The sequence below is a fragment of the Poecile atricapillus genome, chromosome 1, assembly GCF_030490865.1.
Source record: "Poecile atricapillus isolate bPoeAtr1 chromosome 1, bPoeAtr1.hap1, whole genome shotgun sequence".
Classification (NCBI taxonomy): Eukaryota; Metazoa; Chordata; class Aves; order Passeriformes; family Paridae; genus Poecile; species Poecile atricapillus.
This window is the reverse complement of record NC_081249.1, coordinates 93,214,991-93,240,705: the sequence shown is the minus strand read 5'-3', so window position 1 is coordinate 93,240,705 and position 25,715 is coordinate 93,214,991. Positions and strand designations below refer to the sequence as shown.

The window sequence follows — 25,715 nt, the reverse complement described above, 5'->3', positions numbered from 1 at the left end:
GGTGTCTGAAGTCAGCTACTCAGAGATGCAGAACTTGTCACTTGGAATGACCCCATGAAAAGCACGGGCCACGATAACAGAGGAATCAGCAGCCAAGGTGGGGCAGGGGTGTAGGACAGCCATCTGTCAGCTGCCTTAACACTGGAAACCTCTGTTCTCCTATGCCAAACTTTTCCCTCCTGCATTTTAACTTTTAACTTCCAACTGCAAAAACTGGGACCAAGATTTTAGTGTAATCCCTTTATACCCCTGAGTTTCCTGAGCTCCAAATATCCAGATTTCCTACTAGCGCTTTAAGTCTTCTTTAAGCTACTTTGTTTTACTTTGCAATCTTGCAGCAGATATTTACAAGCCTTTTTCCAAACACTGGCAGGGTGGTATTAGGTAATTTATAGAACTGCCCTAACAAATAAGATTTATATAGGCAAGAGCCTAGCAGGATTTTCAGAGAGCCTTGGTGCCTAATTCGCACTGGTTTCAATAGGATTAAGGCAATGAGACATTTGTTAAGATCCTACCATTCATTCCTTAAAACCTGGCCCTTTAATTCTTCTTTGAGTCAAGTTTATAAGGAACCACTAGAGCTAAAACATAGGAATGTATACTAAAATGTTAATAATTCATGGTAAAGTCCTGTGAGAGTACAATCTGTAATACAGGTGTCTTGGGGGAATGTGTTATATTTTCTTCAGGCTTCAAAAGAATTGCTTCTGCAGCCAAAAGAAATTACATGCCAAAACTTTTTTTCTCTGCTTTGCACTGAAATCAAAATGTTAGTCACCTGAAAGCCGCAGCAGGTGCAATTCTACATGAGTATCCTCAGATATTCTAAGGATCAGGCAGATTCTGAAAATTTAGTGGATGGTTTGAGAGAGTAGAGAAAGTGTTTGTACATTGATAACTCATTCTTTCTTGAAAGGATCAAATGAGTCTTGTTGAATTTAATCTGTTGAAAAGTATTCTCTATCTAGGGTTAATTTCTGATGTAATTTCAATAGTGAATTTTAGTGAATTCATTATGCAAACTGACTTCAGGCAGTGTATTCCTTGCAATTTGTTCACTTACTCCACTATGTTTATACATATGTGTGTGTTTGTGACATGCAGTTGGTGATAGTTGTACAATATGGTTTCTTCTCCCAGTATGATTTCTTCTCCCTGACTGGGAAGGATGGAAAAGAGTTACCAAAAAAGGAAAAAAAAAAAAAAAAAAAGGAAAGGAAAGGAAAAAAAGAAACCACCACACTCCTGGGCTAAAATTTTAGATAGATAATAATTCACTGTGATGGAGATTGCATGATTCATGTATTGTTTCTATTTTCCTGACAGAAGGACCAGTTAATATGAAAAGTATAGTACAATAAGTGACATGACCTGACCACATAATGTAGACATTTGCATACCATAATCTGGGTTGTTTGAGGAGACCTATGGTTTGCTTGACTCCAAAGATGTGTCTTACGAACAATTTGATATTTTTATTGTTAATGGGTCAATAAATTGATCTGGCACGAACCAACCTTGTCCTGTGACTTCCTGAAGAAGCAGAATCATGACTTTCTACCAAAAAATAACACTATATTTAGATGGTGCTAGGGGAAAACAAGCTGGCTGCTGCAGTATCTGAATTGCTTTTCCTTTGTAAACCAGTGTGCTCCCTATGCCCTTTCAACACACTCCCATTATCTTGTCTCCCATTGCTTGTTTCTTTGCTTCCTTTCTGACACCACAAAGGAGACCTGGCCAAAGGATGTAGAAATAATAATGGTTGTCAGTGTTAAAAATCCTTATACATTTGGTTTTTTCTTAGAGTGAGCACCTCTTCCTTCATCTGGAAGGAAGGACGATAGGAGCCCTGATGGAAACTCTTGGAATACTGCTGATGAGGGTTTGACTTTCTTCTATTTTTTCTTACTTTTCTTGGCTGCTCCAGCTGCTTGACATCCTCAGAAAACTCCTAAATGTGATGAATAGTATTTGAGGGGAACTGACAGGAAATGGAGCAGTCAGACTCAGGACAGTGTTAGCAATCTAACCTGTGTGGATTGCTAATTATCTATAGGACATGGTCATTCATAAGTTCCTTTAAGCATTTTTCCCCTTTCTTTATCCCCAAGTGCTTAGCTATTTTCGGCTCCACCTATTTTAATGGCTGCAGCTTTTCCTCCTGCCTTTGGGAGTCTGATCCACACATTGATTTATTTCGAGCTATATTGCTAATTACTATTTTTGTAAGTATAGTGTTTCATTATTCATTAAAGCTGGGGAGACATTTTAGTAATTTCTCAGTAGAACAAATGTAAATTCAGTAATCAAGTAAGATCTCTGGTTAGGGTTTAAGAGGACTAGGAGGAGCAATCTGACAAAGAAGCTGGTATGAAAACTGAGAGCTATCGATATATGAAGGAGTGTTACTAAGAAAGCAGAAACAAACTAATGTCAGCATGGACAAGATGCAGGGGCCAGCTGAAATGCTGGAAGGAATTCTTTAGTTCACCAAGGGAATAAATTGCCATAGGAACTCAGAGAGTCAGTTTTTGGGGCAAATGTCCAGAGACTGGTACAAACCACTCCTGCAGAATGGATGAAAAAAATCAGCCATGCTGCACTGTGCAGGGAAGGTCTAGCAGACCCTGGAGATTTTCCATTGTATCCTCTTTACTGTGTGACAAAGCTGCTCAGTGTGAACTGGCCCTTACTAAGAGAAGTGGAAACACTGTCCATTTTCTGTTGTTAGATCAACTGTGCAAGCTTCACAATGCTTTCTGTTTGGCTTTGCATGGGTTCCTGAGAGAGGAAGGTTCCTATTCCAGAAACCCATAAGTCCTTCTCAGGATGAAATCCCTATTTCCATAACATCAGAGTAGAAAGAAGTGGAAGTAGCTTTGTGCACTCAGCCACCCTAGGAGTCCTTACCAGGGTCCCTTTTCCCTCAGCTTCTCTGCCAGGGGGCCTCTGAGTAAAGCCCCCCACACAGGGGTTTCTGGATGTAGAGTACAGTTCTGCTACAGGTGCACCAGTTGCAGTGTCATCTAAACTGTGTGCCCGGGAAAAAACATTGCAATATGCAGTGCTTTGAGGCTACTCATATGCTTCCTGGCTGAAGGATGGAAAAAAAACTAGAAGACTTTATGAACAAGATACTAAATACTTATTGAAGCCCTTTTTTAGTAACAGCTTTAAAATGGGAAGACTGGGTGGTGAAAAATTGAAATAAGTAACAGTTTTTCTGCAGCAGGAAGACTGGGAGAAGATCTGGATGACTATTTAAATGTGGCTGTGATACACTAGCCATTAGAAGTGGAGGATCCAAAGACCTGTGGCTTTTTCCCTATCTCATCTATTCGACATGTTCCCTTTGGCCAGGGGTCTTTATAGCACTAAAATAACAGTGTTCACAAAGGGGTTTTTGCAGCAGGCACTGCAGGATTGCCTCCCCTTCCCCCCTTTTCAATAGGGTTGAATACAGTAAAGGAGCTAAGGAGGAAACAAAATGATGTGGCTCAAAGCCACATGTGCATTTCCCATAGCTCAGTGCCAGACTCTAGGAAAAGGGATTAATCCCTGGGGTTACTGAGTCTGGTGTTCAGGATCTTCCCAGTCAAAACCATGCCCTTACTCTGGTGATGATCCACCTGAAGAGGGAAGAGGGGAGAGGGGAATGGCACAACATTATGCCCTCGGGACTGTGCTGCTCAAGAGTGACAGCTGCAATCACAGGCCTCAATGATCAGTTTTATAGACCTTGGGAAGCATTGGAGGTACATCAGCCAGGCATGGTCTCAGGCAGTCAAGCACAGCTTCTTGGGTGAAAGAAGCTGTGTCATACATGTCCCCTCTGGAGACCTTTTCAGGTTCTGTCAGACACTTAAGCCCCCTTTTAGGATGTCCTTGTCCTGCAGTGACAGGAGGAAGAATATAAGAGCATGGCATAAATATTGCACAGTGCTTTGCTGAGCTACAGCCTGCACATTTGAGGTTCTTGCAGCACTACAAATACTAATTTAATTATGTTCAGAGTCCTTCTGGAACTTAATAGTGTCTCCATTTGTAAGTTTGGAGCAGTGGACAACAGAAGTCTTGTTAAAATTATCCCTAGCAAAATGTCATTGGAATCAATGAAATGAAGCTCCACTTTCTTCATATGACATTGCTTTTGGCACTGGACTTCTGTGGTGGTTTCAGGTTTGTGTTGACCTACAACTCTGGTTTTTTGGGTTTTGCTAAGAGCAGCTCTGATGACTTGAAAGACTGTATGGTGCTCCTCGGGGAATGGGGAAGCTGTTGGCTAAAGGTGATGCTTGGGGCTAGGCTCTCTTTCAAGACTGGAAAAACAAAAGACAGAGGTCTGACCAGTAGGTTAATGGAACAGTAAGAAAGGCAGTGCTTACTTTACTGGCCTTGTCAGATCCCAATCAAAAATCCTGGTTTCTGCTTTCTTCAGCTCACCCTGTTAATTTCAGCTGGGATACACACCTTTGTCCCTCCTGAAGTTTAATTGCTGTGTATGACTGAAGGCACAGGTGACAGCCACTGGGTTTCACCCCAGCTACAGCTGTAGTTTGGGAGAAGAAACACCTTTTCTCCTTTGTGCAGGTGCTAGGTATAAAGCAGTGGTGGTGCCACAAAGGGCAAGTCCCGCCTGACTAACCTAGTGGTTTTCTGTGATGGAGTGACCACTCCAGTGAACAGGGGAAGGGCTACAGATGTCACCATTTGGACTTCTGCAAGGCCTTTAACATGGTCCCCAGTGGCATCCTTCTCTAAACTGGAGAGATAGATTTGATGGGAGGATTCTTTGGAGGGTGAGGAATTTGTTGGACAGTTACTTCCAGAGGATAGCGGTCAACAACTTGGAGCCCCTGTAGACACTGATGACAAGTGGTGGCCTTTAGGGATCCATATGGGGACCAGTGCTATTTAATGACTTCCTCAGTGACAGTGACATCAGCATTTTTGCAGAGAACACCAATCTGAGTGCTGTTGACAGGCCTGAAGGATGGGATGCCCTGTATTTCCATGGAGGGAATGGGGTAGGAGAGGGACATAAGGTTCTGCTTCCTGTGGAATTCTTTCTGGAGACCCTGCATAAGCCTGGACTCCGGGGAATCTCAGCAGCTGTCTGCTCAAGATCCCAGGGGAGCAAGTGTGAGCAGGAAATTAGCCTCTGTGCCCTGGGTGCAGCTAGATCAGAAGCAAATTTGTCCAGCTCTCATGAGGGCAGGCACTCTGAGCCACCAGAGGTTAATAACAATTCCCTAAAAAATTTTGTGGAGTCCAAACCTGAGCAAATAACAATTCCCTGAAAAATTCTGTGGACTCCAAAACTAAGCAAGCAAGGAAAAAAAAAGAGACTGGTAAAGAAAAGGTAGGAAGAGAGCGTCATTGATAATTCTGGGTTTCATTACCTGCTCATGGTCAGCAGACCATGGATTCAGTCTGAAGGTGTTAATTTGAAAAAGTACACACAGCAGCAACCATCCTTGCCCAAACTGCCCCAAACACAGCCAAGAAAATCACATAGTTTGAGCTTAAGAAGACAAAATTTCTCTTTAGTCCAGTGACTTCCAAGCTTGCATTTCTATCTAAGCATATCTGAGTAAAAAAATCACCCATTCTTTGAATGGACTTTTCTAATCAAAGCATAGTTCAAGTGAAATTTTTCACCTGGTCCTTTTGCTGGATTTCTTCAATATGGGCTATTTAGGGAGTAGATTTACACTGTCAGTTTGGATACCTTCCTGCTTCCTTTCTAGGCTTTGATCCCTTGATTTGAATGCCTGCTGACTGGTTCCTTCTGGAGTGACACAAGTATTTCCCTCCCAAAAGGAGACTAGACACAACTGACAGTACAGTACGCACCAGGATCCAGCCTCAAGCAAGAGCATAGATGTTGATTGTGCCAAACACTCAAGAGCTTTGACACAGTCCCCACAGTCCTTGTTCCCTGGAGCACCCTCATACACTTAGGCCACAGCCCAGGGTATACACACACCCTTGGCATGAGCTATAAAAGCACTACCTTCTCAAGTTCCAACCCAGTCCTGTCTCTGAGACTCTGGGAGCTTTGTATTGAAATATGAGTGAGTCCAGCCTGTGCCCCAGAACCACCAAAGTGCTCCACAGAGCCCAGACCAGACCCAAGTCAAGTGTTTTCCCCTGCGAGCTTCTGTGCTCCAGAAACATGAACATCATCCTGAACATCATCCACTTTGTGTCCCCTTCAGGGAACTCACTTCAGGCTCTACTTTCTGTCACCCAGCCTGCAAAGGCAACATAAGCAGTAGTGAGTGCCTTTTTCCATTTAACTGCTGGAGCTGCTGGAGCTTCAGGGTGGTAGAGGACATTGTGGTTGACCACCAGATTAAGAGAAACAAGGTGACAAACAGAAGGGAGAATCACAAAACAGGTGAGGAGAGTATGGATTTACTAAGAAGGCTCACTAGAAGTATCTACATAGTCCTAGCTTAGATTGTCTTCTACCTCTCTTTGCAGCCACTGTACACGAGTGAGTAACATTCATCCATCTGCCTGAGTGTCATCTTATTTTAATCTAGGCACCATAAAATAGAGGGAAATTTTCCTACATATGAGAGGCTCTTGTAGAAGAAAGGGTGGAAGCTCTGTTGTTAGAGGATTTGAAACTGGAGAGCTGAAACCCTGCTAGTTATACCCTGGGGAACAATCCTGCACAGGCCTTCAGAGGGATGAATTAACCTTTTCTTTCTCGAGGGTGTTTTACCCACCATCACCATAGTCATCCTGGGAAAATAAAGGAACTCTGTTTCCTCGCCTTGAAGACAGGTTGTGCTGACAGGTGCCATCCTCTAGCCAGGTGTCTTCACACCATTTAACTGGGTTAAAAAAAGCTGTTCTGTGTGCTAAATTGCTTCCTCACTTCCCAAAGCGTGAAAGCCTTTTCTCTCTTTTCACGTGTCCGTGCTTCACTCCTTCTGGGGAGGCAGCTGGTCTTTTTTTTTAATACATTCTGCTCCTTAAATGCTGCCTCTGAGACAAATCAGGTCGTGTGGAGCCAGGCCCATGAAAAACACTGAGGTAACTCTATCCTGGGAAATCACTGGGAGTTGGATGCCTAAATTTCCTTGTGAGTCTAGGCCCAAGTAGCCTTGAGTAACATCAGTAAGAACATACATTGTGTTCTAGTCAAGAACAGAGCATGGGCTGAGATGCATCTTAACCCCACAAATAGCACAGTTGTTTGGGTGATTCAACACTAGTTCACCTAAATATCGGAAGGAAAGGTTTCCACACATACTTTTGCGCAGGTGTTTTGAGAGAGGAATGACTTTGGGTCCATATTTCTTTGCATGAGGAACACAGTTGTTTGTTTTGTGTTTTTTTTCCCCAATAACAATAATATATCATATTCCCCTTGAGTGAAATGGGTGGGTTTTTGATAAGTGTCAATGGTTCTATGGATGTTCAGGCTCTGGCCAGTATTGATGCCTTTTCTGGAGAAAGGTGTATAAGTCCTAAATCTGGGCTCCCAGCACGCAGTTTCCAGAATACTGGGAGATGGCCATGTGCATCAAAGGGCTCTGGGATTTGGTGTCATGTTTAAGAAGAGCTCATAACTAAGGATAGAAAAGAGCAGGATACCAGGGTGATGGCTAAGCATATAGCATGGCTATAGAATACAGCAGCCCGTTCCTAGGATGAACATTGAGGAATTTGATCCATGCTATATATTGGAGGGCAGAGAAACACCAGGAAAAGGAGAGCTAGAGAGAGAAGCAGAGTGAGCTGTGTAATATTCAAACACCTTTCAGTGAAACAGTAAGTTCTTTCTTGGTCTCTCCACCCCAGCATTCAGAACACAGAACAATGTGATTATTTTTCCAAGGAAAGGCAATGAGATACAGCATGAGAGACAAGTGGACTAACAGCAAGCAAAGACCAAAGCACTCAGCTCTCTCCTTTCTTTGCCTATATGTGGCTGCAAACACATGGAACATCTAGAAAACACCTAGGTTCTCCATTTCTCCTTTCCTGAAATACCAGCACAGGAGACATTTAAAGGTTATAGTAATACTTCCTTAATGTTTTGACATAATTTAACCCCCTCCCTCCCCCACCCCATAAGCTGTGAGTTTGGAGATGGAAGGTGTAAAAGCGGCCCAGAATTAGAAATCTTCTAGTCATGGCTCCAGGAAATTTCTACATTCCTGGTACCTAAGAACTAACCTCTGCCCTATCTGTGATTTAACATTAATTTATTATCTCCTGCTCTCTCAGCTACGTGATAGCAAGATGATTCTCACTTCCAGGAACAGTCTGCCTGGGAAGGGATGTCCTAGAAACCTGGAGGTGTGGCAGACAAGCAGATGGGGATGGTGAGAGGATCAGCCCTCTAGGACTGGAAAAATGCTGTGGGCTGTGTAGGTAGGGACGTAAATGTGTGTTTTAAAGAGGCAGAGATTTGCATACTGGCTTCATTGGGTATGTGAGAATGGTCTGAATAAAAAAATGGACATTTTTGACTATGTCCTTTTATAGATGTTTGGTTCTTCATCCACCTGCCTCAGTGGATGACCTTTTTGACATTACAGGATCCACAATTTGTTTAAAACTAAATGAAACAGAGGACATTTTCTCTGTGTAAATGGCAATACATTGCATGTACCCCAACAGTATCATGAGTAAGTCAGTATTAAGTATTAGTGTGAGTTTACCTTACACATAAATATGTAAATGAAGGGGAGGAGGGTGATGGAATACTAATATCTGAAACCTATCCCTACCAGAGCTGATTTCTGGCTGGGAACTCTAGATTCCATGCAAACACTAGTAATAATAGTCACTTTATTCTAGCCACAATACTACAGCCAAGATGTCATGAACGCTTGAGAGATAAAGACAGACAGATTTCTTGTTTTCCACTGAGATGGTTTTGAATGCATCCTGGCAGGGCTGACTCACCCTTTTAGTTTTCCAAGGAAGACAAATTGCTTTCCAGGAGCTTCTGCTGTATACAGGTTATTTTTGAGCACTTCTTTAATTAAGGTTTATCTGCTGTTCACATAATCCACAGATGAAAAGCCCTTGGGGCTTTTTTTTGTGTGAACAGAAGTTTTCCCCTGAACAGCCTGTTTCTCGCCCAACCCATTGTTATACAACATGGCACAAATACTTTACGGATACCGTGTCCTACCCCAGAAGTAGCTGCAGGCCAGTAGCCTGAAAATAAAGTAATTTCAAATGCCTGGGATGCTTTACGGGGAAGGAACTGAATAGAAACAGAATTCCTGAGGGCCACAGTTGGCACAGACAAACTATTAGCACATTTCTTTCATCCACAATCTTGAATTCCACCTCTGCCCCCGGTCACGTTTCTTATCTTTTGTATCTGAAATTATGCTGAAAGCACCCTACTGGAAATACATTTTGCAGTTGCACAACTTGGGATCTGGCAAGGACTCAAATGGATGTCATCCCAACTGGGAGAAGAGAACAATGATGTCACTGGAATAGAAAAGGAGCCTTTTAGCTCTGCTATGCTGTAGGTGCAGGTGAGAGGTTTTGTTCTGACCTCCCTGGGGAGAAGCGCTCTCCCATGCCCTGCCAGGTCAGGGGCTGACAGGGACACAGGGCCAACCCTGTGGCTCACTGTGCCCAGGGCTCTGGCTAGCAGGGGAAGGAGATAAACCTTTTCAGAGCTGCATAGCCTGGGTAACAGGTCAGCTCTGGAGTCAGAGTCAGGCATGCAGCCGTCCACGACCTGTAATAGCTGTCTTGGCTGGTGTAGGAAGTATGTGGGATGTGAGAGCAGCAAGGCCAGTGGAAAGAGGGATCTCCCTTCAGTCAAGGTTTTTCTTGTTTGTCCAGGGATTAACAATTTTGTCACATTCACTAATGGTTTTGCAGGAATCAGGCATGGTGACTGGACCCTTAAGGGCTTGTAGTTATGTCTAAATTCTCTTTCCCATCTCCCAGTCTTGCTGCTGTTTGAGACTAGCCTCAGTCCTTGGGGAGAAGGAGTCAAAGCTACAGCATCTAAGTGTTATATAGTTCTCTGAAGGAGTACCAGTCTATTTTCATGTTGCTGGGGCTACGGTGTAATGCTGGCATATCCAAGCTCTCCTTAAACCAGCTAGTTCAGGTATTAGCAGTCAGGTTGCCACAGCAACACAGGACTTACTGCATGCTGCAAAACTTGTCTAAGGAACAGGATGGATGAGCCTGTGGGGAGCTCTGCACTATCTGGCTAGTTTAAACGTACTTCCAATTTGTTTCCACCTCCTTGTGCTGAAGTAGGCTGAAAAGCTTACCCAGAATCTGAATAACAGTGTTGAGCTAGCTATGCAAGGCACATGAGTGGTTGCAGGCTGCTGGTGCCTGTATCATCTTTGCACACAACCATCACCTGCTCTCTGACAAGCTGAGACAAACACAAAAAGCCCACTTTCCATACTGTGTCATTTAATGCACTTGGTGATGTGTAGACATAATGCTCACCCTGTGATTAGTGCACCAACCATTTTGTCCCTGGGCATGGTCAGGAGCACAAAAACTTCTTGTGCAGAATTCTGTCTATTAATTCCATTTACATATTAATTCACAGCCTTTTTCTCCCCCTGCATAAGCATCCTGTGCCCTTCCTATCGCACTTCCTGCTGTATCCAGACCCATCCACATCCCTGCACAGCTGTGGGTGGAGTGGCTCTTTTCCTTGGTGATTTGGGGCTGCTCACTCCTTGGCCACCATACCCACTTAAGGAGAGATGGGCACCAATGCTAGGGTGAGGCATCTGTGCTCACTGGGGACCCAGTGGGACATAGGGGGTACCACCTCTGGCATGGCAGTGGACACCAGATTTGTTCCCTGGCTGAGCATCACTCCCACATGTGCTTCACCTTGTCCTGTGCTGTGGAAATGATCGCTTCCAGTCTTTTCCCAGGAATTGCTGCTGCTGTGGCCACTCTTCTCTCCCCTTCTCCACAGGCATGATGTTTCCAGTGGCACATCTGCAGTGGCTTCTTCTCCCTTCTTCCTGCCTCACTTTTATTGAACGTGTTTGTAGGTTGTCCCCTCTCTCTGCTCTTCTGGTCCAGAGCCTTTCCCCAGATGACACATCCCAGTTCCAGTGGCCAAAGGAGTGGTTCCCTCTTCCCATGCAGGAGTAAATGCTCCTATCTTTCCCAGTCAGCTTGTTTTCTTTGTTTTGTGGCCTGAGCCAGTGATGGAAACCAGGTGCAGACAGCAAAGAGACCAGTGGCTCTGCTATTAATTCCATTGGGGAATTAATAGTTCCCCAATGGGATTATTAATAGAACAGTGTCCTTTCATCAATATGCAGCTGAGCTGCTACTTGCCCAAGGGCTGCTAAATTATTGGGGTGAAGCGTGGTCTGTCCTGTAGATTCAGTGAAGGTTTATAAGCTGAGCATTATCTCTCTGCAGCAGACCAGCGTGAGGCACAGGCTCTGTCCTGGTCCCATTTAAGACTTTAATGCACGATTTAAGCCTAAAAAAACGCGGGGAATGCCTGTTCTTTGTTGTAAGGCTGAATTCCCCCCAATAGTCAGAGAAATAATAATAGTCAGCTGAAATTGGAAAGAGTGATATTAATCTGCCTATTAATCCTTCAGTGAAACCATAGTGGAGAGCTAAGGCAAAGCGCTTGGAGCGCTCTCAGGCAGGGTGATTGTGAGGAGCACACCCTCCTCACAATATCTGTGTGTGTCTGACAGCACGGAACTGCGGCGGGGAGGGCAGCAATCCTATCCTCTGTTGGCAATCCAGAGCTAAAAAGCTATAAAAGACAAAGCACTTGCTGTCATTAGAGTCACACACCTGTGAAACAAGGTGTCATTAAAAAGAAACACCGACTTGAAAGCAGAGGTGGATTTGGAAGGGCTGTGAAAATCTCCCTCAGGAGGGTGTTTTGAGAATGAGTAGGGGAAAAAAATTGGTATATTTCAAAATGAATGGAAAAATAAATCATGGGAATAGAGACAACCCAGCTGCTGAAAGCCTTTCCACACAGCCAAGATGCTCTCAGCATTGCTGACAGAGATGATGAGGTGTTTTAAATTTCTTTTACAAATCTCTGGCTGGAGGTTTGGCTGGAGATGTAAGTCTGTCCAGCCTCAGGATGAAATTAGGGCCACCTGCCTCCAAACCCATACCAAATGGAAAGGCTGTTTTGAAACTTTTCACTCGTTAGCAGGAGGGGAAAGTGGGATATTCTCAATAAAATTAGAACATCTGCTACACCTGGAGAAGTCTTAACTTATCTCCCTCTTTTCTCCTCTGCCTTTCTCCCTTGTTCGTCTTCAAAGGTTGAAAAAAATGAGGACGGAGACCAAAAGATCGAGCAAGATGGCATCAAACCAGAAGATAAAGCTCATAAGGCAGCCACCAAAATCCAGGCCAGCTTCCGCGGACACATAACAAGGAAAAAGCTCAAGGGGGAGAAGAAGGGAGATGCTCCAGCATCTGAGACTGATGTCGCCGACAAGAAGGAGGAAGGCCCTGCCGGCGGAGCGGCCGAGAACAAAGAAAGCGAGGCTCCTGCTGCCACAGAAGCGGCCGCCGCTGACAGTGCCCAGCAGGAGGAGGGCAGCAAAGACAGCAGCGCTCCAGCGGAGGAGAAAAAGGGAGACGGAGCCGCCGACACGGGCTCAGAGCAGCCAGCCCCACAGGCTGCCACTCCTGCCGCCTCCTCGGAGGAAAAGCCCGCTGCTGCCGCTGCCCCCGAAAGGGAAAGTGCCACTAAAGCTTCCACTGATAACTCGCCGTCCTTGAAGGCTGACGAAGCCCAAGACAAAGAGGAGCCTAAACAAGCCGACGTGCCTGCTGCTGACACCACTGCCACCACCACCCCTGCCGCAGAGGATGCTACTGCCAAGGCAACAGCGCAACCCCAAATGGAGACAGTGGAGAGCAGCCAAACCGAAGAGAAGACAGGTGAGTGAGTGCCTCCCCAGGGAACTGGCCTCTCCAGAAATGGATACCACCCTCGGTCTCCTGGGAGCGACAGCTGGTGTGGGGATCAGCTCGAGTTAACAAGGGAATCCCCTTGCCGGTTTTTATTGGTGGGGGAGATTAATTTCTTGCTGCTTGCAATCAGCTTTTGGAAATACTGCAGCTCCTGCTGAGGTTCCTGTTCCTCTAGATGGAGGCACTGTCAGCCCTTTTTCCATGGTGGCAGGAGAGTGTCTGCCAGCTGGGAAGCTTGGAGGGAGAGCTCCCCAAGCTCTGTGTGTGCTAAAGAGAGCGATGAACCTTCTCAATCATACTAGCACAGGCAGCTCCAGTGGGGCAACCTGGCCAGGTCACTGGAAGCATTCAGCTTTAGTTGAGAATCTCACAAAACAAAAACTCTCTCATACTGCAGGAGACCTTGCTGGTGGGATGGTCCTGGAGACAAAAGTGTCCTTCTTCCATCTGCTTGCGTATGGATGAGATTCTTAGTACAACCACATCCTAGTCAGGAACATTTTATTATCAGCAGTGCTTATAGTTTCATCCATACCCACAGTTGTATGGTCTCTACTTGGAGTACCCCATTCCAGGCAAGCTTGCATGAAGCTTTTAGGTGTGTCAGCTAATTCAGACTGAGAATCAGATAGGGGGAGGAATGATTAAAGGCCCTGGGAGCTCTGACTGAGGACAGAAGAGAGGGTTGAATACCAAAAATCACTCTAGGAGGTGGTTTCAATTCCTCACTGTTGACCGAGTGCAGGTCTGCTTAACCAGTTCCCTTGGAAGGGGTGAAGAGTTTTGAGAGGCAAAAGTGGACATTTTTTGACAAACATATAATGTTTACAAACCATAAAGAAGAGTTGATTATAAATTCTGACACTGAGCTGACTAGAAGATGCATCAAAGATCTGAGGATATTTTTCTCCCTTGTTCTTGACCTTTCTTACTTTATCAAAGAAATAGAACATAAACAAAAAAGGAAAAGGTAACATAAGGAGGTAGGCTCCACATGAAACTCAATTAAGAGGCAGTACCAAGCAAAACAGGTACTCCACATTCATGAAATACTCTCTTGTACAGGGCAGCCTGCTTTCATTAGCTTGTTGGGGGAAAATGTTGCATATCACCTTGATGTTCATAAACAGCCTGATGTAAATTTTAGAGTGCCTCAGCACTCAGTCTTGTACTTAGAGATGTTTCTCCATGATTTCATTTTGCCCACTACTTCTCCTCCACAAATTGCAGCTCCCACTCTCCAATTAGGCTTCCTAGCTAACTTGGGCCTTCAGGCAGCTAACTCTATTCCTGCTCAACAGAAGGGGACAGACAGGGAAGAGCAGATATCCAAAAGGACAGATTAAATACTGGGAGAGGAACTCATGCAGGAAATTTGTGATTTAAGGGATGAGCAAGGGGAGCAGCCTTCAAGACTGTGAGTCTGAACTGATTGTAGACAACTATTTCTGCTTATTTAGAAGTGTCTAGAAATAAGCCTTGAAATTGAATTGTTCATGTTTGCTTTTTGTTGTCCAGGTCTCCAGCCATTTGTTCTTACTTTATATGATGAGTTAAACTTAAATGTTTTGTGGCAAGTGAAATATTATTTACTATGTTGCATACTGTACTTGTGTTGGTTTTATACTTGGGCAAAGGTATAAGCATCAATGGCAAGAATAGGGCAGGGTGAATCTGTGTTTTGGGGTCCTCTGTACACAGGATAATGAATGCTAATTCCCTATTATTTAAGACCTGGGATGCCTTATTCCTGAGCAAGAATGATTCTGCTTTGACTTGACATTCCATTTTTATTCAGATTAATCTGCTCTAATGGATAGAGGTAAGACATTTATAGTTGCAAGCTATTTGATTTTAATTTTAATTTATTTTTCCTGTTTTGAGTTGTAACTCATGAAAAAATGGTTTATTTCTACACAATATTCTGAATAATTTTCAGATATCCTCTCCATGCTCTTGTTGGTTTTAACATCATTTGAAGTGGCCAACCATACATGGACACATCATTTGAAGTGGCCATTTAAAATGCACCATTTAATATGCATTTGCACATGATACTATTACTTACGTAAACATCTAGCCAACAGAGGAAGCTGGAAAATCTACAATCAAATACATATTTAGAAATGAGTTCTCAGTGATCAAGTGTTCAAGACCAATATGTGCATCCATTTATACCTACTCAGTATGCATGCAGTGACACTCAAGCTTAGCAATGTTTGCAAAAAGCAAACATGGAAGGTGCGTGGCCAGAGTCAAGCTGATAGCCTCTTTAAAATGTTAATGAATATAGATTTTTCTTTAATTCCTATTCCACTATGATATCAGCCTTCCAGTCACAAACCTGAACAGCTGGCTAAGTGACCCCAGTGTCAACCAAGAAAGAAATGCAAAAAAGATTAAATAGGTCTCCTTGTACATCTCTCTGAGGATTCCAGGCTGTGCTCTGCAATACACTCTGTAGCACAGTGTCCACAACAGTAGGAAGCTGCTTCCTTCTTAAAGAATATTGTTCTGAAGAGCATCATTACACTACAAAAGTACCCACAGACAGGAAATATTTCCTGACAAAAAGCCCCTGTTTTCTTTTTACCATCTTCATCCTATTACTCTCTCATATCTTTAAACCTCTCTGTCTCTCTTGTTACTTACTCTTTCCATAGACCTAAACACATTTGCCAGGTCTCCTCCTTTCTACCAGTCTTCCCCCAGCAAACACAGCACTGGTGGTTGCTGGTGTGACTGTGATGGTCATTCATGTAAGTGGGGACATCTGCCACTTCAGTGCTCCTCCAGCCCAGGGACAGATCCTCTTTCAGCTTCATCTGTCCCCTTGGCCTCCAAAGGTCACCTCTTATCGTTTCTGTGATCGAAGACTGGCACAGTACTGTGCAGTGTCAGGCTGCCAAAAATAAATCAAACTGGCTCCTGGCCAGTGTCATTGGTTGGCTGGTTGCCATGGCATGCTTGGCTGCTACTACCCTGAGGCGTGCCGACCGTGCTGCTTCGGGGTGGTGGTGTTCATCTGCCTTGAATTTCACTACAATGGCTCTATCTTGCTATCTGCAGATACCTTCCCTGGTGCAAGCACAAGCAAAAGGCATTTAATTCATACCCAGGAGAGATTTTTGCCTTTATCAATGGGCAGGACAGAAAAAAGGTAGAGTGTGGGGAAAGGAATAACTAACCAGATAAAGAAAAGTGCATAGTTTTAAATGGTCAGTATTTCTGGAGTGGGGAACAGAGTGTTTTTTTTGTACCAGTCAGTAGTTCCCCTGACAGCCCTCACCTCTCTCCTTGTTACTCAGTTCTACATACTCTGTCTTTTGGTAGTGGCCTAGGAAACAGCTTCAAACAACTGTCCTGTACCCAATAGTAGTTGGTCTGGAACGCCAGGCATTCCCAGTTGTACAGCAGGACAGCTCCTAAGCAATCCTCAGTGTATCTAAAAGTAAAAAGGAGATGGATTCCAACCTGCGTAAGGCATGAAATGAGTCAGTGGGCTTTGTTCAGTGGCAATGAAGGATTGATGTAAGAAGGACAGTCTCTCAAACCTCTTCATGTCTTTTGGTGGATGACGGGAATGCCAAGAAGTTGTCTTGCCATCTGAGCATCCTTGTCAAGACTTAGGTTTATAGGTTTTCTTCTTATGATCCAGCTTTTGGCTCTCTAGTGTTAGTATTATGCTTAGAAAGACTCCCTTAGATGTCAACCTACTCAACAGAACAAAATCCAAAAGTGATGGGGAAAATTTATACATTACATATGGATGAGGAAGTGAGACTTGTTCTAATCATGGTTGCATTGGCTTAAATCCAAGGAATCTCCATGAAGGTTACTGAAAAGAGTCTGGTAGCACAACTTTGAAATGAGATCAGCATCCAGCACAGCAGACTATGGAAGAAGATGGGCTATGATGCCCTTCTTGGGAGGAGAGGAGGTGAATGTCACACAGTGTTAGATTCGATTTCTGCTTTCACAAGTTTTTAAAGTCTCACCTCCAAATTTGGTTGGCTCTCACATCAAAGCACTCTCAGATTATCAGGTAAGAATACAAAGCCCAGAAATGTGAAAGAGTAAATTGTGCCCAAGGAAACAAATGGATCTTCTTTTGCTGGGAAACGAAGAATGCTTTTCCTGCTTCATGAAATAGCTTTGACAATGGAGCAGCTTCACAGCTGAAATGAAAAAATCAGCCAGGTGACAAGTGCTTTGGATGTAAGTGGGCTAGAAGTTCCCCCAGGACCCTGTATCCTGCAAGCAAGGAGCACTGGGAGGCACCATCTTCCCTCCACTTCCTCAGAGGGAACAAATCCCTGTGGATCCTTTTTCATGGTTTACAGTTGAATCAGTTCTTTGTTTTCAGTTCAGTCCCCCTAGTGATGGAAGGACAATGCTTGCTGCACTTTGGGAGCACTGGCTGTATAAAGATTTGGAAAGGGAGACTTGTCTATTGTCTTGTGCCAGCCAGAACGTGCAGCCTGCACTATGCAAGAGGATTGCAGCTGTGTGACTTGGAATTTCAGTCTTGGCCCACGAGTAGCTGGCATGAGGCAGAACAACCTCACTGCCATTCCTGTTTCAAGGGAGCTTATCTCTGCTGCTACACCTGGCAGCCACGGAAAGCAAGGCAAACAGAGTAGTCTTCCCATGGCTGCCCCAGAGGGAACAACTCTAAGCAAGCATGGCAGCATTTTCTTGTCTGCAGAACTACTCCAGCAACAAAGACTACATAAATGCAGTTTAGGTTTCCTGACACATTCTGATGTATGAAGTCTAGTTCTCAGTTACTCTGAAATTTTAATCTTTGAATTGTGTCTACATGGGTATAAATTGCCTATTTCAGAGCTGGGCTCACATTGGTACAAATAACCTTGTGAGGAGCAGGGTGAGAAAAGTGGAATGTCACAATTTTCCTACACACAACCTGGAACAGCTGCAGGATTTCCTCCTCTATTGCAGTGCAATACTCTTGTCTCTTGTCCCACAGTGTGCCTCAGGTCTGCTGTTTCCTAATGAGATACAGCTTGCCTTCAGGAGTGGAAACTGCACTAGGGGTTGATGGAGAAGCAGTATGTCGTGGTTTTAAACTAGTAACAAAAAATTACAGAGCCTGGCTACCTTCTCAAAGCCGGAAACCAAAAAGAGAGCAAGAGAACTCTGTCTGTACTTCTTAAGGAGGTGTTTACAAGTTGAATTCACTTTTTAATGGTCAGAACGGCTGTCAATTCTTGGAAATGACTGATAATTGGTCTGGAGGAAAAACTCCCATCAGCCACCAGAAGCTTCAACTTCCCCTCTTTCCAATATGTCTTAAAGGTGAAGCTACCCCATGACACAGTGCTTCTCCATCTCTCTTTTAATAAAATCATAGGTGACATTAAACATATTTGCTGATGAAAAGGTGTGGGCCAGTTCTGGAAAAGGCCTCTTGAGGAGAGCAGGGTAACCACTCCTTCGTACCTAAGAGGTACCAATTCTTCTGGAACCTCAGTAAGAAATGCATGGACACTCCAGGCTGGTTGCCTGACTTATTTTGTGAAGGCTGCAAATTATAGGAAAGGTGGCAGCAATCTTTCACCCCTTCTGGTGTTGGCAACTACAGCTCTTGCTCTTCCAAACCACATGTACGGGTGACATTGTCTAGGGCAGTGCCTGCCAGTGTCACAGTGTGTGTCACGTTGTACAGTAGTTGCTCACGCTAACACACAGCTCTCTACAGCCAAGACCTGTGGTTGAACTCCTCCTATATTTTGCTCTAAATCACTCTCATTACAGTGTTTTCCACAGTGGCCCGCTGCATCTGCATTCAGATCATATTCAGAAAATGCTCCCTGGGAGGAAGACTTTCTGTCATAGACGATAAACAGAATTTCTGCTGAGAAGGGCTCAAATAACAGATGTGTGGACAGTCTGGACAGACAGACAATGAAATTTAAGTGATGGCTGTTTGCTGTAGCTGCCAGAAGTGCTCTGCACCACTGCCAGTGTCAGTTCTTTACACTAGGATCAAGTAGACTGGACTTTTCAGATAGATATGAGCTTGCAGAGTATCAGCTGGGATTTACAGTTCCAGGAAGCTGAAATTCAAAAGTAGAAATACTGATTCTGTGGTACAGATGACTGCCACATGCGGTGGAAAAGGATTTGGAAAGTTCACTAGGTCAGCACAGTCAGATTAGTTAGACATTCCTCAAGAGCTATTTAATAGGTGCATTAATACTGGATTATCAATGTCAGTGCAGTGATCACTTCCAATCTCTGTGGAAATTTCATGGACTCTGGCAAGGTGAAGTTGCACTCACAAGGATCCATACAAATAACTAGTAGAGGAACACAGAAATTGCCAAGCTAGATCAGAACTAATATCCATGTATTGTACTTCTCACTGTGGCTAGCACAAAGCATTGCTATGGGCAGATCTAGGGTAAATGCTTCTCTGCTAATGGTACTTATCCCTCTCTTCTACTGCCTAAGATTTGGTTTAACAGGTAAAGCATGATGTATTCTCTCTTTTGATGCTAATATAACTGTGGTGTTATATGGCACATGCGTATATATGTGTGTGTGTGTATGCACACAAAATATCTAAGTATCAACAGCTTTCCCAACTTCAACCAACTGCACAATGGCCATAAAGTTTGGTGATAAATTTGCCACCATTGCTTTCAATATCTTTCTGTACTTGTGCTATGTCACAGAAACAGCAAAATCTTGTGATAGCCCTACTTCATGCCTTTGATTATGGTATATAGCATCATACAGTATGCATTTATGCACAGAGGGCATAGTATCATAGCCCTTGCTGTTCATCTCCTTCCTGAAAATAACACAAGCTATGCTTTCAACTGCTTTTTATATGAAATTATTCCCATGCTTCTTAGGAACTCTCTTGCTTTTCTCTGCACTCCCTTCAAATCTGCAAATCTATTTTATGAGATGGAATGACAGATACTCTTCACATTAGTCCAAAAAAAGCTGTAACTTCTTACATGTTTCCAGAAAGGCATTATTTCTTCTGTTTTGCTCCTCATCCCAGTCCTTATGCACACCAATCTCTTTCCTTTCTGCAGACAGCTACTGAATGAGCACTGATGACTGCAATGACTCTTTTTCTAAAGACACTATAGAAATATTTTATTTAGCCTTATAATGATCTGTGAGACTGGGCAGTGGCCAAGGGAACCAAGGGAAATATAAGCAGTGACAGAAGGCTTACAAGTCAAGCCATTGGCATCAGCTCTGTGGGAGAGTTTCCACCTCCAGTTCTGGACCTCCAATAGACCTGTGAAAAACCATATTACACAAGCTCAATTTGATCACGTTTCTAGGCACAATATTTCTCAATAAATTAATTCTGCAAGCTCGATTCAAAGGAGGGCTTCCTCATTTCCTAGCTTCCATCTCTGGGTATCTTTCAGGCAGATAATAGACAACATATTAGAAATAATATGTGTAGGAAACCCAAATAATGGGTTTCCTAAGTATTTCCCAACTACTGCTATTGTGTGCTTTGTTGCCCTTTGAAGAAGAGTCTGGTCTGGTTTTGCAGGTTACTAGAACTGTGACTTCTTTCCTACATCTGTATTCCCTGCCAAAGCTTCCCTTTACATATCCTTCAGTTCTAATGGCCTGTATCACGTAAAGAGCCTGGGTTATATCATCAGCAAATGTGAATTTGATCTGTGCAAATATTTCTTTTTTATTTTCTGCATCCTTAGCTACATCAATGTCAGCATGGGACACTGGAACAGAGTGGAAAATCTCAGCTGAAGTCCTGGCAGTCACCAGGTCCACCTTGGACACCTGCCCTTTGCTAGGCTGTAGTGTAGTCAGGAAAAGAACTATGGAAAGATGGACAGGGTCCAGGGATGTAAAGGAAAATGCTGTTCCCCTAATGACCAGAAAAGTGAGACTCAAAGCTTCATGCAAATAAGTCTTAGATAAAGGTCATAAGGTCCCAATTATCTGGTGTTCAAAGAACGACAGGCTTCCCAGCTGTACCTTGAGGCAATAGCAAATGAGTCCTCTTTTCATTATGAAGGAAAGCAGAAGCTGGAAGACACTATTCAACCTTTCCATCTTCCTTCAGCAAAACACAGTAATTGGTAATGGTAGTAATGATAACCGGACATTACCTGTAACCTACAGGGCTTAATGAAGAAGAAAATCTCTCTGACATTTGGAAGAGCATTTAAATCCCAGTGCTGAAGTGGGTGCAGTGGTACAGAACCATAGCTGATAATGCATTGCAGGTACAGGGAAAGGGATAGGAGAGCAGGAACAGCTGTGACCATTATGCAGGAGCATTCTCCAGTGCAGTTGACTTTGACAAAACTGTCTTATCAGCTGAAAAATGTTTCAAAGACTTTACTTGATAACCACTTGAAGAGGTGGAAGTAAAAATAATTTAATGTTGCGGTAGTGACAAGTACTTTTAAAAACATCTTTGATGTTCTTAAAAGCTTGGGGCACACATTGATTTGGAAATGACACAAGCCTATAACAGGGAGGTGTGAATGCAAGCTTGTGTGGACTAAGTCCATAACTGTCTAGTTTTCAAATGAATATGGCACTCCATTCCCTTACTGGGTGTGGGCTTAGGGGGGAAAACCAAAAAATAGAGTATGTTTTCCAGTTTAGACATCCCATGCTACCTATCCTGCTTATATACAGCTAGGATTTCACCCATGATTTCAGCCTCAGTGTCACAAGCAGTTCAGAATAGCCTCCAGTCGCTGGTGATGAAACAAGGGATATGTCACAGAGGACCAAACCCTGGGACTGGGTTTACCCTCCTTCAGAAATATTTGTGAGTTGAAATAGTCTATCTTAATCTTACACCTGCCCACAAATGGTCTCTATGTTTCTTCCTCTGGAAGGCACTCATTGAAATCTTTTAACAATGGTCCTCTGCTTTCCCTTGTTGTCAGAAGGGATGAAAATCCCCTACATTCATGGGATCTGATCAGAGGGCTACTGTGAGTTTAACTTTGGTAGGGCTGCTACAGTTCATAGGAGCAGCAATTCTGTCTGGGCCTTTGTCTGCCTTCACAGTCCCTTACTCAACTGGTACACCAGGGATCCAGGTGGTGAAAGGAGGTAGCCTCTTTATTGCCAAACAGTGAAGAGGCATGAGTGTCCCCTTGATCTTGCAACTCTGTTCAAACACTGCAAACAGATTTGGCACATGCCGAACTTAAACACAAGGGTAAGCTTATCTTTGGGGTTGAAGATACATTTCCACAAAGCTATCCCAGTCCTATTGCCAAGTCTTTGTTGGGAGACTGTTTGCCTAACAGGCAAACTAAACCTGAGTTTGTCCATGACACAACCTGTCCCAAACACAGCTGAGGCCCACCAGGAAGGAACAGGGAAGAAATGCACAGCAGTGCTGCTGAGCAGAAGATTTTGGTCTCCAGAGACACTAAGCCAGCACTGTTCACTGCACGTAATACAGAACATGAGAAAGAAAATGATTTTTTGTGCCTCAAGATAGAAAACTTTCTCATTGCTGAAGGCACATGGCTACGAGAAAGATGGATAGAGTCACTGATTTTTACATCAGGCAAGAAGAAGAAAATTCCAGATGCTCCTAACTGATGTAGCATGCAACTACTTCTGGGCCTCATTTATAGCAAAACACATAGATAGGGTTCTACCAAACAGAGGAGTTAAGCCTGATGGCAGCTCAAACCACAGCCATGCAGGGCATCTGAGTCCTGACGGACTGGAAATATTCTGTGATAATTTTTTTTCATTAAAAAAGATATATTTTTTTTTATTATTATTTTTTTTTACAAACCCAAACATAATATATACCATTGCCAGGAATGATGGGGTTTGTAGAATAAAATAGTAAGAAAATCTTTGCCTGCTTTTAGAGTAGCTGGCATGTGAGGGTCAGGTCCCCCCTGAATGGGACAGAAGACAGGGTGGGCCTCATGCTAGGAAGCTGAAATACAGTGAGCTTTGCAAGCATTGGGATGCTGGACACATTTTCCCCTGATCCCTCCTGCTGGAGCTATTCCACTTTGTATAAATTATTTATTGTTTGCTGGAGCCAGGATGTGGCATTTGGTCTCCCCTATTCCAGATGAGTGCCCCCACCACTGGTCTACAGAGTCAATGTTTTCCTCTGGCCCAATAAATATTTAATGGTTTATGGAATTGGAACAGCTCCAGCAGGAGAGGAAGAGTAAGAGAGACGTGTTCATTCACATGGATACCTCACAACATCGCTCTGTGACCAGCAGGCAAGACCCGAGCCAAGGACCTTTATAGCAAATAAAATCAGCAGGAGGAGACAATAAGAGCACAAAATGGTGGGGTGCCACTTCCTGTGCCTCAGTGCAATTTCAGAGCAGTGTCAGAGCAGCTCAGGCCTGATGAGTCCATGCCTCATATCAGGCCCTCTTCTTGTGACCATCGATGTCAAAAAGACGGTGCTCAAAACAATACTGTGGGCTGCTCCACCTTGGCCAAAAGCGTACAAACTGTGCACGGGAAGCTGTGGTAACTGGCAGCATTGCTGGACCTGTGCAGAGCTGGGCTTCGTGGCAGACTCTGGCTGCACAGGAGGTGGTGGAGGAGCAGCTACTGCTTGGTCCCACAGCTGAGTCAGGGCCAAAGAAAATGTCCTTTGATGGAGAAGAGAAGCCTTGTCGTTGCAGACCAGCTCAGCAAAGGGCTGTGCTAGCTCCCTGTAAGGGTGCTTTTTTCCACCATAGTGGACGGTACTGAGGAGCTGTTGACCACCCAAACATTCCTGCTGCTCCAGAGAGATGGTGCAACCTGGCTATGGCACAGCTGGCTGTGCACAGGGCATGGGGCTGCCTGGCTGTGCCCCTAGGTGGTCTCCCCAGCATTTGCAGCTGTCCCACTGAGTGCCCTCATGTCACGGCCGAATTCATTATCTGCCTGATGGAATTGTTGTTGTGAAAAGCCAATTAAACCGAGATGGCTACTGTGGGACAGCTGCATCGGTTCGCTTGGCACAGCACTCAGTTCAGAGACTCGATAGTCCCTCTCCAACTGGGAGAAATGGCTCTCAGAACTGGTCAAAAAATAAAATAAAACAGAGCTTGCCAAATTTGAATTAAAATCAGAATTACTGATGCAAGCTGCTGCCACCTTCACAGAGAAGGCTGATGCTGGCAATAAAAGCACTGATGAGAGGTTTTCCAGGCAGCTCCTTCCTTCCTTCCTTCCTGCTGTACAGCTTGGCTCTTTGCAAATAGCCAGTGCCAGCTCAGGGCTGCCCTACACCTCCTTTGCTCTGGAGCTGGCCACTTACTGGGCAAGCATCACACGCCTCTGGTCACAGAGACTCCTTGGGGCAGAAGGGATGACTACACAGCCCAGCCTCTCACCTTAAGTCAAACCAGGAGGGTCTGGCCTTTATATGATCTGGGGAAAGTGTCCAGCTGCCCACCCAGTTTTGCAGAACAGATGCTGTGACTCCTGATCTTTCCATCCTTTGGAAAGCAGTTGTTAAGCAGTCCCAGACAAGGGATTTTAAGAAGAGGGGAGAATTGCTCTGCATCAGCAATGCCGCTGTGATGTCTAGAAATGGGGTTTTTCCCACAAGTGTTTGTAGTTCAAAATGCCTCTCCCTGTTTCTGGGCTCTCAAGCCTCCTCCTGATGAAATGAGAAGCAAAGACTCCCAGGAGTTTCCCTGGGTAGAACAGGAAGCCTAAACTGCCTTCTGGAGAGCAGTGCCTGTGTTGCATCCTGCACAAAACATTCTATGGATTCTATGGGTGTGCACCAGCCGTGCATTTGGGAAATATTAGCAATTTCTTTGATGCAAAGAGCTGGTGATGTTGATGTTGCAGCTACTGGAGACAGTTATCAAGAAGATGTCTGTGGAAAGCCTGACAACAGGCATTTAATTAATTTTAGCATCCAATTTGCAGAGCCTTGGTGTACGATGATGGACGGAAACAAACTAATGATCTCTAAATGAAATTTCTCCTTCATTTATACTCGAAATGGGAGGATGGCAAAGGGAAGAAAAAGAGACATTTTACATCCTCCCCTTGATTGTAATTCTCTGCCTTCAGCTAGATCAATATCATTTCTGCTGGAGATGGAGGCTGCCTCTGGTTTCCATGGCAATGTGGTTGTTGGAGGCTTGCAGGCTCCATGAATCCCCAATTTATCAGTCTTCTAGGCTTTAATAATGGAGACCAGCAGCCAGGCAGCTTATGAATGGCACATGTCTTTTGGGCTGGGGGAAGGGAGGCGGGAGCATGGTTTGTAGTAAGGGCTGCAGCAATTTGTTTTCCTGCCACCGACAGCTGAAGGGGGAGGAGTACAAGGGGAGGAGCAGCACATTAATTCTGGATGCACTGAAGGAATTTCTAGACCGTTTTGCTGCAATTACAGAAGATTTCCTCCCTTAGTTTCTTTTCCCTAGCCAGTTTCACCAGAGAAGGGGAGGAGAAGAGCTTCACAGTCAGTCCTGTGTGGGGAGGTGGGAGCTGTAGATGGAGGACCCAAAGGCTCTACCACTCTGCATGTTTCCTTCCTCTTCTTAACCCTCTTTATTTCAGGATCAGCAGTGTGTGAATGCCAGCAGTCTGCCACAGTTTCAGGTTAATTTTTTTCCCCCTGCTGATCCTACCACCATTGCCAGGCTGCTCAGCAGAGCTGTGAGATGGGCAGACCTCTGAGGACCTGATCTGTCTGTCAAACTTCTGTCACTTGCTGTGCTATTCTCTGTGCATCTGCTTGGCCTCTCCAAATT

The 25,715-nt window shown here is 44.3% G+C and overlaps 1 protein-coding gene across 1 annotated transcript in view; it reads left to right on the top strand.

The window, feature by feature from the left end:
• The window catches only part of GAP43 (growth associated protein 43), a 52,051-nt gene that overhangs the window by 17,059 nt on the left and 9,277 nt on the right, over positions 1 to 25,715 (top strand). Inside the window, exon 2 of the mRNA XM_058854675.1 lies at positions 12,303 to 12,930. Within this exon, the coding sequence (XP_058710658.1) occupies positions 12,303 to 12,930 (628 nt within the window). The remainder of the gene's footprint in view (positions 1 to 12,302; positions 12,931 to 25,715) is intronic.